This window comes from Rhinolophus sinicus, linkage group LG01 (genome assembly GCF_036562045.2).
Source record: "Rhinolophus sinicus isolate RSC01 linkage group LG01, ASM3656204v1, whole genome shotgun sequence".
NCBI lineage: Eukaryota > Metazoa > Chordata > Mammalia > Chiroptera > Rhinolophidae > Rhinolophus > Rhinolophus sinicus.
The window spans coordinates 1,602,831-1,615,124 of NC_133751.1; the positions used below are offsets into that span (position 1 = coordinate 1,602,831).

A 12,294-nucleotide genomic window follows, 5' to 3' on the forward strand; every position below is an offset into this window, starting at 1 on the left:
CAGAAGAACACTATTCACAAAAATTAATTTAAATAGATCAAAGACCTAAAGTAAGAGCTAACGCTATAAAACTTTTAGAATAACAGCATGGGAATAAATCTTCATGACTATGGTTAGGCAATGGATTCTTCGATATGCCACCAAAAGCACAAATTACAAAAAAGATTGATCAATTGAACTTCCTCAAAATTAAAACCTTTTGTGCTTCAAAGGACAACATAAAGAAAGTGAAAGGACAACCTAAGAATGCCAGCATATATTTACAAACCATATATATGGTAAGAGACTAGTATCCATATGTAAAAAACTCTTACACCTCAATAAAAAGACAAAAAACCCACTTGAAAAATGGGCAAAGGATAGGAATAGACATTTCTCCAAAGAAGACACACAAACAGCTCAGTAAGCATATGAAATGCTCAACAGCTGTCAGGTAAATGCAAACCCAAACCACAGCGACACGTAAATGCAAACCTAAACCCCAGCGGGATGGCTAGGATGAAAAAGTCAGACAGTAACAAGTGTTGGTGAGGATGTGGACAGGTCGGAACCCTCGTGCACGGCCGCCAGGATAAGGTGGTGCGGCTGCTGTCTGACAGTCTGGCAGTCAAAGTCAAACACCGAGTCACCAAGTGACCCAGCAGTTTCACTGTGAGGTATTCATCCAAGAGAAAAGAAAACACACGTTCACACAAACACTCCTAACTGTTCATCGCTACATTGTTCACAGTAGCCAAACACTAGAAACAACTCAAATGTTCTCTGCTTATGAATGAATGAAGAAACAAAATGTGGTCCATCCAGTGGAATACTGTGCAGCCACAAAAAAGGAACGCAGTTCTGATACTGCTACAGCACTGACGGATGTGGGAAACACTGTGCTAAGAAAAAGAAGACTGCATGGTACATTATTCAGGTTCTACACAATGTGCAGAAAGCCAAATTCTATAACGATGGAAAGTCAAGGGCTGGGGGGAATTGGGGTGACCACTAATGGGTGAGGGAGGTCTTCTAGGGGGAAGCAAATGTTCTAAATTTAGATTCTAAAATGAGTAAATAACGAAAAACCTCAGTATACCAAAAGCGGTCTCTCCATCCAGAGAAGAAGGAAATGATTTCTGACCATGGTGGAAGAGGACTAGGGTGGAATTAATGTTGGGAGGGGGTATCAGCTGGTGTCCCAGGCCACACCCTTAGCCCACCTACAGCTCCCAGCTCAGCAGCAGCTGCAAGGTACAGCTCAGTACCCTGCCCGGCCCGCACCCCAGCGGATGCCATCCCCCAAGGGGACCACGGTGCAGCCGCTCCTCTGCCCTGGGCACTCCGGAAGCTCCTGCCCCCAGGGCAGAGCTGAGCAAACAGGAAACACTACTGCCTGTCCAGTGCAATGAGGCGTCCAGTGCAATGAGGTGGCAGGACCTCTGCTGGGCGGGGCCTCCTCTGCCCACCCCTCCCCCCCACCCATCATAGGGCCACGCCCACCATCGATGTAGGCTGGGATCTGCCCGAAGATGGTGAGGTACGACTGGTACACGACCCCCCGGAAGATCCAGTCCACCCGGCTCTCGTTGTGGATGAGGATGGCCTGCTTGGCCACCCCGAAGGACACGACCCACACGGCCAGCAGGAAGAGGAAAAAGAAGACGTCCTTCATCTGCAGAGAGAGCAGGCACAGCTGCAGCCACGCATCCCACACGACCTGCAGGTGCTCAGAGCAGGAGTTCCGGGGAGACAGCCCTGGGGCTGCCCCACACTCTCAGGGGGTGTTGGGCACCCATGATGTGACCATGACCCTCAGAGGGCAGCAACATGAGCTTTAATGGGATAGGGAATGAGCTGTGGAGATCAGGGAAGGCTGCCGGGAAGAGGTGACATACAGGCAGAGACCTGAGAGGGGCTTGCCAGGATGTGGGAGCCCGGGGGCAAAGTGGGCGTGTGTTTAAGCCCCAGCGCATCTCACTTGCCACTGGCATCAGCCCCTCCCCCTTACCATCCGCTTCAGGATGATTATCTTGGGCCCCAGCGTCTTACTGACGGTGAAAATGTGCATCAGCCGAAGACAGAATATGATGAAATCCAGAGACAGGATGACGCGCCCGGTGTACAGCAATGATGGAATCAGCCTGGCCCGGGGCAGAGGCAGGGGCCTCAGCTCCCAGCTCCCAGGGCCTGTTCCTGGCCGCCTGCTCACCTGCCAGAGCCCATGTGTGGCTCCGGGGGTGGCGGGGGGTGGGGGTGGGTTCTCCATAAAGGTCCGGAAGCCCCGCCCCAGGCAGGGCAGCCAGCCGTGCCGGCATCCTGGGATAGGAGGCTGGGCAGGGTCCCTCACGTTTTGTGCTGAAAGGGGATCATGACATGGTGGCATGGGGACTGTGTCCATTATGCAGCCGTAATGGATAGTGGAGAGGCCAGGGCTATAGCAGGAGGGAGCCGCAGGGCTGGGACGACGCCTGTGCCCGTGGGCAGCCATCTGAGGTGACAGAGACCTCTCCATAGCCGTCCTCTGCTCCTCAGGCAGTCCTGAGTAGGCAGGGTCACCACTGGACAGACGATGCATTCGGAGGAATGAGCCCCAGGGTGGCCGGGACAGACCCCTGCAAGCGCCCTGAGGGCAGAGGGCCGCTCACCTGCAGGTCAGTCCTGCTATGAAGAGAAGGATGGCAGTGATGTCCAGTTTATTCCAGAAGTCACTGAAGTACAGCAGGGCCATCTTCACCAGCCCGCAACCGTCAGGGTCGTAGAGGAGCTGTGAGAGGATACGTTTGGCAGGCCTGCCCTGTGGTCACCCTTGTCTTACCCGCAGTAAAATGCTGGCTCCTTCCTGGAGAGCAAGCTGGGAGGAGACGGTTCTCACCGCCCCTGGGTCAGGAAGAGCTGGAGAGGTGACAGGTGACGCAGGAGGTGATGCCAGGCTCCTTCAGCGGCCTGGCCCCTGGCCCTGCCCAGTATGCAAATGTGTGTGCTGGGGAAGCCCCTCCCCGTCAGGAGCCAGCTAGCCTTCCTGCTTCCTGCAGCAGCCCCAAGAGGACGGTCAGACCCACGGAGTGAATAGGCAGCCCTGTGTGGCCTTCCTGTGCATCCATAAGACCCAGACAGCTGGGGGTGGGGCAGGCAGCCCCATGGGAACAAGCAGATCCCTTCTGGGAGGGGGGCAGACGCAGGGAGCAGGGCAGGCCTTGGGTCTGGGCTGCCCTTTGAGGCTGGGGCTCTGGCCTCTGTGGATGGGGTGTGGCTACAGGAGGCCAGGCCCCCAAACCCCCACACCCCAGACACAGCACCAGCCACCTGCACCTCCACCCTGGGATCTCAGACGGTGCCCAGGGCCCCACAGGCCATGGCCTTCAGGACACTGAGAGGACTGAGGGAAGGGCTGGGACGTACCTGCCGCAACTCCTCGCAGGCCAGGGAGAAGAGCCAGAGGTAGACGAGGCACTCGCACCTGGAGGGCGAGGGCTGGAAGTCCACCATGAGCACGTAGGCAAAGAGGCACAGGAAGCAGAAGTAGGACAGGATGTTGAGGTGGAAGATGACCACGGGCGCGTTGAAGAAGGCGCGCACGCGGGCCAGGCAGCAGGCCGCCTGCAGCCTCTTCTCCCTGGGGGCAAGTGCGGGGTGAGGCCAGAGGGTGCCCCAGGCCCCCGGCCCACGTGCTCAGCAGGGTCCCACATGTGCTCATGCCACATGGCTGGGAAGGGAGGACTCAGCCGGACAGGCAGCTACAACAGAGGGGCCCAGAGAGGGAGACTCCAAAGGAGCCCACAGCCTGGATCCATCAGGGCGATAACAAACGCTTGCGCCACGTGGGTGCTGGGGGGGACGGGGTACTCAGGGACATGGGGGATGGGTGGGCTGTGAGCATCACACAAGTGGGGTCCCTCCTGCTGCCTCTTGCCCGCACGCATCCCCCCCATTCCAGGCTCCAGGCACAATCGTGAGGATACGTGTGACGGTGCCCACGCCCCTCAGCCAGGCAGCACCTGAAGGAGACCAGGCCGGTGGTGAGCAGCGGGAAGAGCAGCATGCACAGGAGCACCCGCCAGAGCCCGTTGTCCACACAGAGCTGGCCCCACCACACCTTGGTCAGAAAGGCCTGAGGACAGAGGGGTCAGCTTCAGGGTGGCAGCCACCGCGCCCCCACCCTGAGCCCAGCTCTGCGCCCCGCCCGAGGGTGAGTGACTCCACACGCTTGAGCACAGTGCTCTCTGGGCCCCAACCCTGCAATGCGGTGGGTGGCAGCGGACGGCCCCGCCATCTGCCAGGTGAGGACGGCTGCACTGCCCCAAGGCCAGGGTGGAGAGGTGGGTGAAAAGCCGGCTCCCGGCTCCAGGGCCCTCCTTCCTGGCTCTCCCCAGCTGGCCCCTGTGTGTGTGCTGGGAGGGTGGGTGACAGGCCTTTCCCCAGGTGTTCCCAGGCCTCAGCGTAGCAGCGCACGGCAGTGCTGCATGGACATGTGTGAGGCTGCTCGAGGAAGCAGCAGCGTTCCGAGGGCACCAGCCACACGCCAGGCCTCCGCTGGGCATGGAGCAGCTACCTGCCCTCAGCTCCAGGACAGGCTGCCCCCGCCCACATGTCCCCCCCGAGGCCCCAGGTGGGGGACTGCTGCCTGGCTCCTGGGGTCGCCCAGGTAGGAACAGCCTGTGTGGAGGAGACCAACAGCCCTCGTGACCCACCGCCAGCTCGCACTTAGTGTCACTTCCCTTCTCTGCAAACAGGGAGGAAAGACGGTCTGTCGGGTCTGCAACATGTGACCCGATGGGCTAGGCACTGTCCCTGGGTCCCCGAGGGGCCCGAATGCATGAACATCTGTGCCAGCTGTAGGAGTGGGGGCTGCGTCCCAGCAGCTCCACATCTGCTCCTGAGGCCACACAGAAGGTCACCTGGACACCCCCGTGAGACATGAATTTCATGCCGTTGGCCTCCAGCGCCAGCTGCAGGCAGGTGGTCTTCCCCCAGGCCTCCGACACGCGGATGAGCAGTTTCTGCGCTCGCTCCTCATCCTTCCGGTAGCATTCGGTGAAGACCCCTGACAGAGGAGCAAGGTCCGTGTCACAGCAGTGGGGTCCCCATCACTGATGCCGGGGACAGTGTCAGAGAGCAGCCCCTCCAGATGACACAGCCTGGACAGGACGAGGGCTGAGACCGGGACGTGGACCCCAGGGTGACACATGGGCTGAGTGTGGTCCCAGCTCACCGATGGCTCTCTGCTCGTACTCGTCCGCGAGTGCCAGCGTGTCCTCGGAGCTGTCCATGTCCTCTTCTTCCCTCGAGAGCTCCTTGAGGATCTTGCTGCAGGCCAGTGCGGCGGCTATGCAGTCCTGGCTCTGAGGCACGGAAGCCACGGTGAGGACCAGGCAGGGTCCAGCCCGGGGACCCCACACCCTGCCTGAGGTGACAAAAGCAGAACCCTCGGAACCGCCCAAGCCGCTGGATGACCATTTGTGGTTTCTATCTAGATAAATCATTTAGGTCACCCCAAATCAACACATAAGCTCTTTCTGGGGCCCAGTCTCCTGCACAGACAGTGAGAGTGGTCTGGGGGCTAGGTGGCCGGCTTGCCCGCCCATAACATGGACTAAACACACCTGCCAGCACGAGCCCCAGAGCACCACAGCATCTGGTCCACCCCAGGTGTGGGGCTGAGGGTCAGAGAGCACCCAGTGGGAGAAGTGGGACTCATGCAAGTCCCCGTCCAGGTACAGGGTTCCCTGCCTTGGTGGTACTGCCAGTGCCAGGCACTGGAGGAGAGCCAAGAAAACCTCAGGGAAGGTTCTCGAAGCCCAGCCCAGAGGCACTGGGTCTGAGGGCAGCACCGGCCCAGCAAGAGGGTCTGGTGTCACAGCCTGGTGCTCTGCACTTTGCATCCCGAGCCCCGCGGTGCACAGCTGACCGAGGCCACAGTCAGGCTCCGCCCAGATGCTGACCCACCATATCCCTGGGGAGAGGGCGGATACCCCCCCAGAACCACCACCAGGCCGCTCTGCTGGTGACACTGAGGACTTTGGAAATGTCAGCACTGGAAAACAGGGGCCTCTCTGAGGAAAAATTACTTCCCCTTTAAGAGGAAAATGAGTTTGAACCGGGCTCAGGGCAGAGCAGCGGGCCTGCTCCCCATCCACATGGCAGGTCAGTCACCATCGAGGTCCCACCAGCCAATGAGGACGCACGTGGTCCCTCTGGGCATGGAAATGGCCCTGCAGCCTCTACTGAACAGGACGGCCACAGCCTGTGCACTGAGCACAGAGCCTGGGTGCCCAGGGAGGACTTGACCAGAGAGCCTCCGCCTGTACAGAACGGCAGTTGTGGCTCACCTTTTCCAAGTTCTTTTCTTGCCTAAAGCCAAACCCTCTGATCTGCACGCTGGGTCCCCTGAGTTCCTCCCCCCATAGCCATGTGCCACCCCACCTGCTGTCCGTGCTGGGGTCTCTGGTCAGGTTCCCCGCTGGAGCCCTGTCACTGGTCTTCCATGGCCGTGCATCTGGTTACCTGAGCCCAAATGATTTCTGCCAGCTCCCGCCGGTTCTGGATGATGGCCCAAATGAGAAGGTCACGGACCGGGTCCACGGTGAAGGTGACACGGTCTGATGAATGTGGGTAGAGGGACTGGAGACACACCCCTTGCACCTGGAGAATAGCAGACAGTCACAGCCCCCCACCTAGGTCCCCACTAGCATCAGGTTTCCCAGGGGCGCTGGTGGGGGCACAGGTCCTGAGCACAGCCCCACACCTTCTCAGAACCTGTGTCCCTGGAGGGTTTGCCAGGTGACCTGCATTTTCAAAAATTCCCTAGGCAGTTCTCATGCACATGGGGGTTCCAAAGCTGTCACTCCATCTGGATGTAAAAACATCCAGAAAGCGGGTTACCAGCTAACTCTTGCACTAACATTTGTAGGTGCCGTTGCACAGCAAGCAGCTCAAGGGCCCTGAGTCTCCTATGATGGCATCAAAGCCTTTTCCTCTGAAGAAAAATTCTGTTTGTTACGAGACAGGGCTGTAAGCTTTGGGCCCACCAGTGTCGCCTGCAGAGTGGAGACCCTGGTTGCATGTGAGCATGTTACACAACCGATGTAGTGACACAAGAACCCAGGTTTGGTGGCTGGTCAGTGAGTACACACATCCTCAGACAGCCTGGGGACACGTCCCAGGGGCAGACAGCATGTGCCACACACATCACACAGAAAATCCCACTTTCTTTAATGAGTCATTTTGGAAATTTCCTGAAAGTTCACCTTTATAAATTAGTTTATCTTCTTACATTACAGGCGTGGTTAAGTGTGAGCTCCCATTGCGGACCTTCATAAGACATCCCAAAGGGGTATCTTAAATACGCTGGAATCAAAAAGCAAGGAACTGTGAATATAAAAAGCTGGGCCACAGACACGTCTTTCTCAGGCACAGCTTGCTTGGGACAATGAACAGGTTTGAAAACCTGAAAGAAGTGGATCATTTTCTAGCAGAGAAAAAGACAAAACTCAACCTAATCTTAGAACACACAGAAAACCTAAACAGAGAAATCCTTAGGAAAGAAACTGAGGAAGTTATCAGAGCTACTACCCCAAAGGCACCAGGCCCCGGTGGACGCCCAGGGAAGTTTGCTGAGCTTGTAAGAAGCAGTGAATTCCAGCCACATAAAATGTTCTGCAGCAGAGAGAGAAGGAAGGCTTCCAACAGATGTTACAAGGCTAACATAAACTTGATACCAGAACGTGACGAAGACAGCTGCAAAAATAAAACCGCAATCAAAGGCTTAAATATTCTCATGTAAAACCCCCGAAAATATTGTCAGTAGAATCCAGCATCATATTAAACACACATTACACTGCAATCAAGGTGAGAGTCAAAGCATGAATAAAAACCCTCCCCTCCTACTGCTGCAGCGCATGTGCTGAGCGCCTCACCCAGACGTGGGGGGATATTCTGACCTGGGTGAGCAGAAGTGGGGTCCTGGGCACCGGGGAGATCGCCTTCCATGCATAACCTTTTGTACTACTTGAAATGTTTAGGAAGGGCGAGTTATGGACTGAAGAGTGTGCCCCAAATTCCTGTTGGAGCCCCCTCCCCAAATGTGACTGTATTTGGGTCTCCAAGGAGGTGGCTGAGGTAAAATGGGGTCCTTAGGGTGGGGCCCTGATCCAATAGGATTGTTGTCCAGGAAGAAGAAGACACACAGGTCGGCCTCCCCGCCACCCCGCCACACACACACAGGTGCCCCAGAGAAAGGCCTTACTTAAATCAGCCCTGCAGGCACCACGGCCCCAGGCTCCCAGCCTCCAGAACTGTGAGCAATAAATGTCTGTTGTTCAAAAGCCCCCCAGCTATGGTGTCCTGTTATAGTCGCCTGAACTAAGAGAGAAACTAGTACTGAGAAGTGAGGGTGCTGGGGTTACAAAGACCTAAAAATGTGGAAGTGGCCTTAGAACCGGGTGATAGGGAGAGGCTGGAAGAGTTTAGAGGCGCAGGCTCAGAAAAGCTGAGGTTGCCACAAAGGGACTGTTGGCAGAAACAGGGACATCAAAGGTGATTCTGGAGAGGTCTCAGATGGAAACGAGGACCATGCTGCTGGAGACCGGAGGAAAGGGGATGGGGTTATAAAGCGGCAGAGAGCTCGGCTGCATGGTGTCCTAGTGTTTTGTGGACAGTAGGGCTTGTGAGCTATGATACCGGATACTTGGCTGAGGAGACTGCAAAGCAGAGTGTTGAAGGCGCAGCCTGTTTCTCCTGACTGCTTAACATAAACTGCGAGAGGAGAGATACACGGTAAAGGCATTTTCAAGCAAGAAGGAACCAGAACGTACAGATTTGCAAAGTCCTCAGCATGTCTATAACGCACAAAGCAGGAGAGCACATCTATAACGCACAAAGTTCTGGCGAGAGCACCAAGGCGTGCTGGCTGGAAAGCCGCTCGATACACAGATGCCGGATGTGGAGCCTGGAGTTAACCCGCCATCTCAGCAGAAGCCAGGGAGAGACAGGATTATAGCAGTGGAGACGCTGGCTCTGGGATGGCAGGGGACAGAACAAACGGGATGGGATGAAGGAGCCTGTGGGACTCTGAGTTTCCACAGAGCTGTGAAGCCATGAAGGTGTTACCTTTCAAGTGAAGGAGGGAAAACCCTGAAGGTCGTACAGGCCACCATAGGCCCATTGGCGAGGATGCTCAGCTTCATCTCCTTGGGCCAGGAGGCCACCCCCCACTGCCTAAGGGGCAAGGCCCAGTGCTACGGAGACCACAGGGGTGGCAGTGCTGCCCCCATGGCCCAAAGGCACATCCGGCTGCAGAGAATTACCTTGAGCCCCAGACCCACGGCATTTGCCCCGTTGGGTGTCAGGCTTGCTGGGACCGTGACCCCTGCCTCCTTCCCGACGTCTCCCTGAGCAGTGGGGATTCTGTCCTACGCCTGTCCCACCTCCATATTTGGGAAGCACATGGCTGGGCTGGTCTCACAGGTTCCCAGCTGAAGAGGCGTGGCCTCAGGAGGGATGTGCCCAAGTCCCACCCCTGTCTGGTTTCAATGCGGCCTCGGGCTTTAGACTGTAGAGTGGATGCCTAGAGAGTGAAGCCCCTGGGGGCTGTTGGGATGAGTGCATGTGCTTTGCATTCGAGAAGGATGTGCATTTTGGGGGGACAGAAGATGGAATGTTACAGACTGAGCTGTGTCCTCCCAAATTCGTATGTTGAAGTCTTACCCCCATTGCAATAGGACCTTTACGGGGGTTGATGTAGGTTAGATGAGCTCACACTGTGGGACCTGGTCCAATAGGACTGGTGTCCTTAAAAGAAGAGAAGTGACACCAGCGCTGGCTCTGTGTCAGAGCACAGGCACACCAAGGACAGGCCGCAGAGACGGCAGCGTCTGCATATGGGCGGGAGAGGCCTCACCAGAAAGCAGCCCTGCAGGCACCTCCATGCTGGACTTCCAGCCTCCAGAGCTGTGAGAAAATACACTGTGTTGTGTAAGCCCCTCCCCGCACCCCACCCAGTCCGTGGCATTTTGTTAGGGCAGCTGAGCAGACGAGGACCGGGAGTGTGTTTTTTCTAATAAAAACACCAGCCACATTGTTTTAGAACATGCTAAGGACACGGCAGTGACCAGGCATGAGGCCAGGCCGGGCGGGGCCATGTTACCAGCACGCACGTTGAGTCTGACGTGGGGCCCAGGCAGGCACTGCGGCTGGTCACTGGAGCGGGGCCGGGGGTACAGTGGCTGCGTGAAGTCCCCCAGCAGCTCCCACAGTAGCTGGGTCACGTGGTGCATGAGCAGGGCAGGTGTCGGGGGCTCCTTGGCCAGCACCTTCTGCAGTTTGCAGTGGAACAGGCAGGCGGGGTCCAGGTGCTCGTACAGGTGCAGCAGCGTGTCCCAGGTGACCAAGTCCTGCAGCCGCACCCCGTTCTCCAGGAAGAGTTTCACAAACTCGGGCTTGTTGGAGATGAGGGCAGCCGTCATCATGGGGTGCAGCTCTGAAGGCTGAGAGAGAGGACTGTTGGCAGGGGGCTGCCCCTGGTCACCACCTCCTGTCATCCTGGCCTCAGTGCCCTCAGATGGGACAACTGCTGTCTGCAGTTCAGGGGGAAGGAAACTTGCCCGGGGCCGCCTTCTACCAAGGAAGGGGCTGCATCAGGAGGAGGCGACCTCCAGGGCCCGTCCTGCCTCCGTGGCACGACGCGCGTGGGCCCAGCCGGCCCACAACCAGAGCAACCCCGAGAAGCCCTACCTTCCACTGCCGCTCATCCGTGAAGATCTCACTGCGGGCAATGTCCACGCGGTTCCACGCCACTGCCAGCTTCAGCTGGTGGTCCCAGTTCTCGTGCCCAAAGTGGTCACAGCTCTGAGAGGCTGCAGGTAAGAGCACAGTGCCCAGGGTTTCCACCTGAGGCTCAAAGCCACTTCTGGTCAGCACCGCTGCCATCTAATGGAGCCACAGAGCAGGGGCCCATCACCAGCCATAGCCTCTCTGTATTTTAATCGAATTACGTGCAGAGCTCAGCGGCAAACTGCTCCCCACGCACGCGCCTTCATAAGAGCACTTCTCCTGTTAGGATCAGGGACCACCTGGCTCCCCCAGCTCCCCAGCCCCACCCCCACCTCAGGTCCCAAAGACGGCACCTTTATGTTAACCTTCGAAAGTCATGGCCACAGAGCATCCCACTTCATTGTTGCCTTGACTGCAAAACCACCACCTCACCCAGTGTCTCAGCACAAGTGTTTTGCCCAACTCATTTCTGCTCTCTTTCTGCCTTAACATATTAAAACGTGGGTTGTTATTTGGAGAGGGAAAAGAAGAAACTCTGACCCTTACCTCACAGCACACACAGAATTAAGTGGCGTGGACCCTGGACCTAAGCTGACAGCTTCTACAGTGAGCAGAGGAAATATGCACCCATGGGACAGGCTGTGAAGAACATGAGCCAGAAAGGAACAAAACAGTACAATATGAGCCTTCTGCTCTTCAAGGACACCATGAGGGAGGCTGGCAGGCCACGCGCCGAGGACCCGGCTCACACATCTGGCAAAGGGCTTGTCCAGGGCTCCTATGACGCAAGGATAAGACGACAGGCACCCGAGCGAACATGGACCAACGGTCTGAAAGGCACTCCACCAACACGGCAGACAAACGGCCACCTCGCCCAGGGAGAGACACTCATCAACAGTCACCCGGAGGCCACACTGAGGTGTCACCTCATACCCACGAGGGTGGCCACAGTCTAAACGACAGATGGCACCACGTGTTGGGGAGGCTGCACAGCGAGAGGTGAAACAGAGCCATCTTTCTGGAAAACAGTTTGGAAGTTTCTTATAAAGGTAAACATACACTCACCCTAAAGACCCAGTCATTCCACTCTCAGAGGTGCACCCAACAGAAAAAGAAGCAAATATCTGGGTTCAGAATAGCCACAAGCTGGAGGCCACCTAACTGTCCGACAACAGATGGAAAACAAATGGCGTGTGCTCACGATGCAGCACCACTCAGGACGCAGCACCACTCAGGACGCAGCACCACTCAGGATACAGCACCACTCAGGATGCACACCACTCAGGACGCAGCACCACTCACGGCAGCACCACTCAGGACGCAGCACCACTCAGGACGCAGCACCACTTAGGACGCAGCACCACTCAGGACACATCACCACTCAGGACGCAGCACCACTCACGGCAGCACCACTCAGGACGCAGCACCACTCAGGACGCAGCACCACTCAGGACACATCACCACTCAGGATGCAGCACCACTCACGGCAGCACCACTCAGGACACATCACCACTCAGGACACATCACCACTCAGAATGCAGCACC

At 57.0% G+C, this 12,294-nt stretch overlaps 1 protein-coding gene across 4 annotated transcripts in view; it reads right to left on the bottom strand.

The window, feature by feature from the left end:
- The window catches only part of TRPM2 (transient receptor potential cation channel subfamily M member 2), a 47,480-nt gene that overhangs the window by 14,628 nt on the left and 20,558 nt on the right, over positions 1-12,294 (bottom strand). For all 4 annotated transcript variants that reach the window (XM_019745725.2, XM_019745731.2, XM_019745729.2 and 1 more), the window contains 10 exons: positions 10,711-10,832; positions 10,134-10,463; positions 6,484-6,621; positions 5,192-5,321; positions 4,878-5,023; positions 3,978-4,090; positions 3,382-3,595; positions 2,628-2,746; positions 1,991-2,123; positions 1,483-1,654 (listed from right to left, as the gene is read on the bottom strand). In XM_019745725.2, coding sequence (XP_019601284.2) covers positions 1,483-1,654; positions 1,991-2,123; positions 2,628-2,746; positions 3,382-3,595; positions 3,978-4,090; positions 4,878-5,023; positions 5,192-5,321; positions 6,484-6,621; positions 10,134-10,463; positions 10,711-10,832 — 1,617 coding nt within the window. The remainder of the gene's footprint in view (positions 1-1,482; positions 1,655-1,990; positions 2,124-2,627; positions 2,747-3,381; positions 3,596-3,977; positions 4,091-4,877; positions 5,024-5,191; positions 5,322-6,483; positions 6,622-10,133; positions 10,464-10,710; positions 10,833-12,294) is intronic.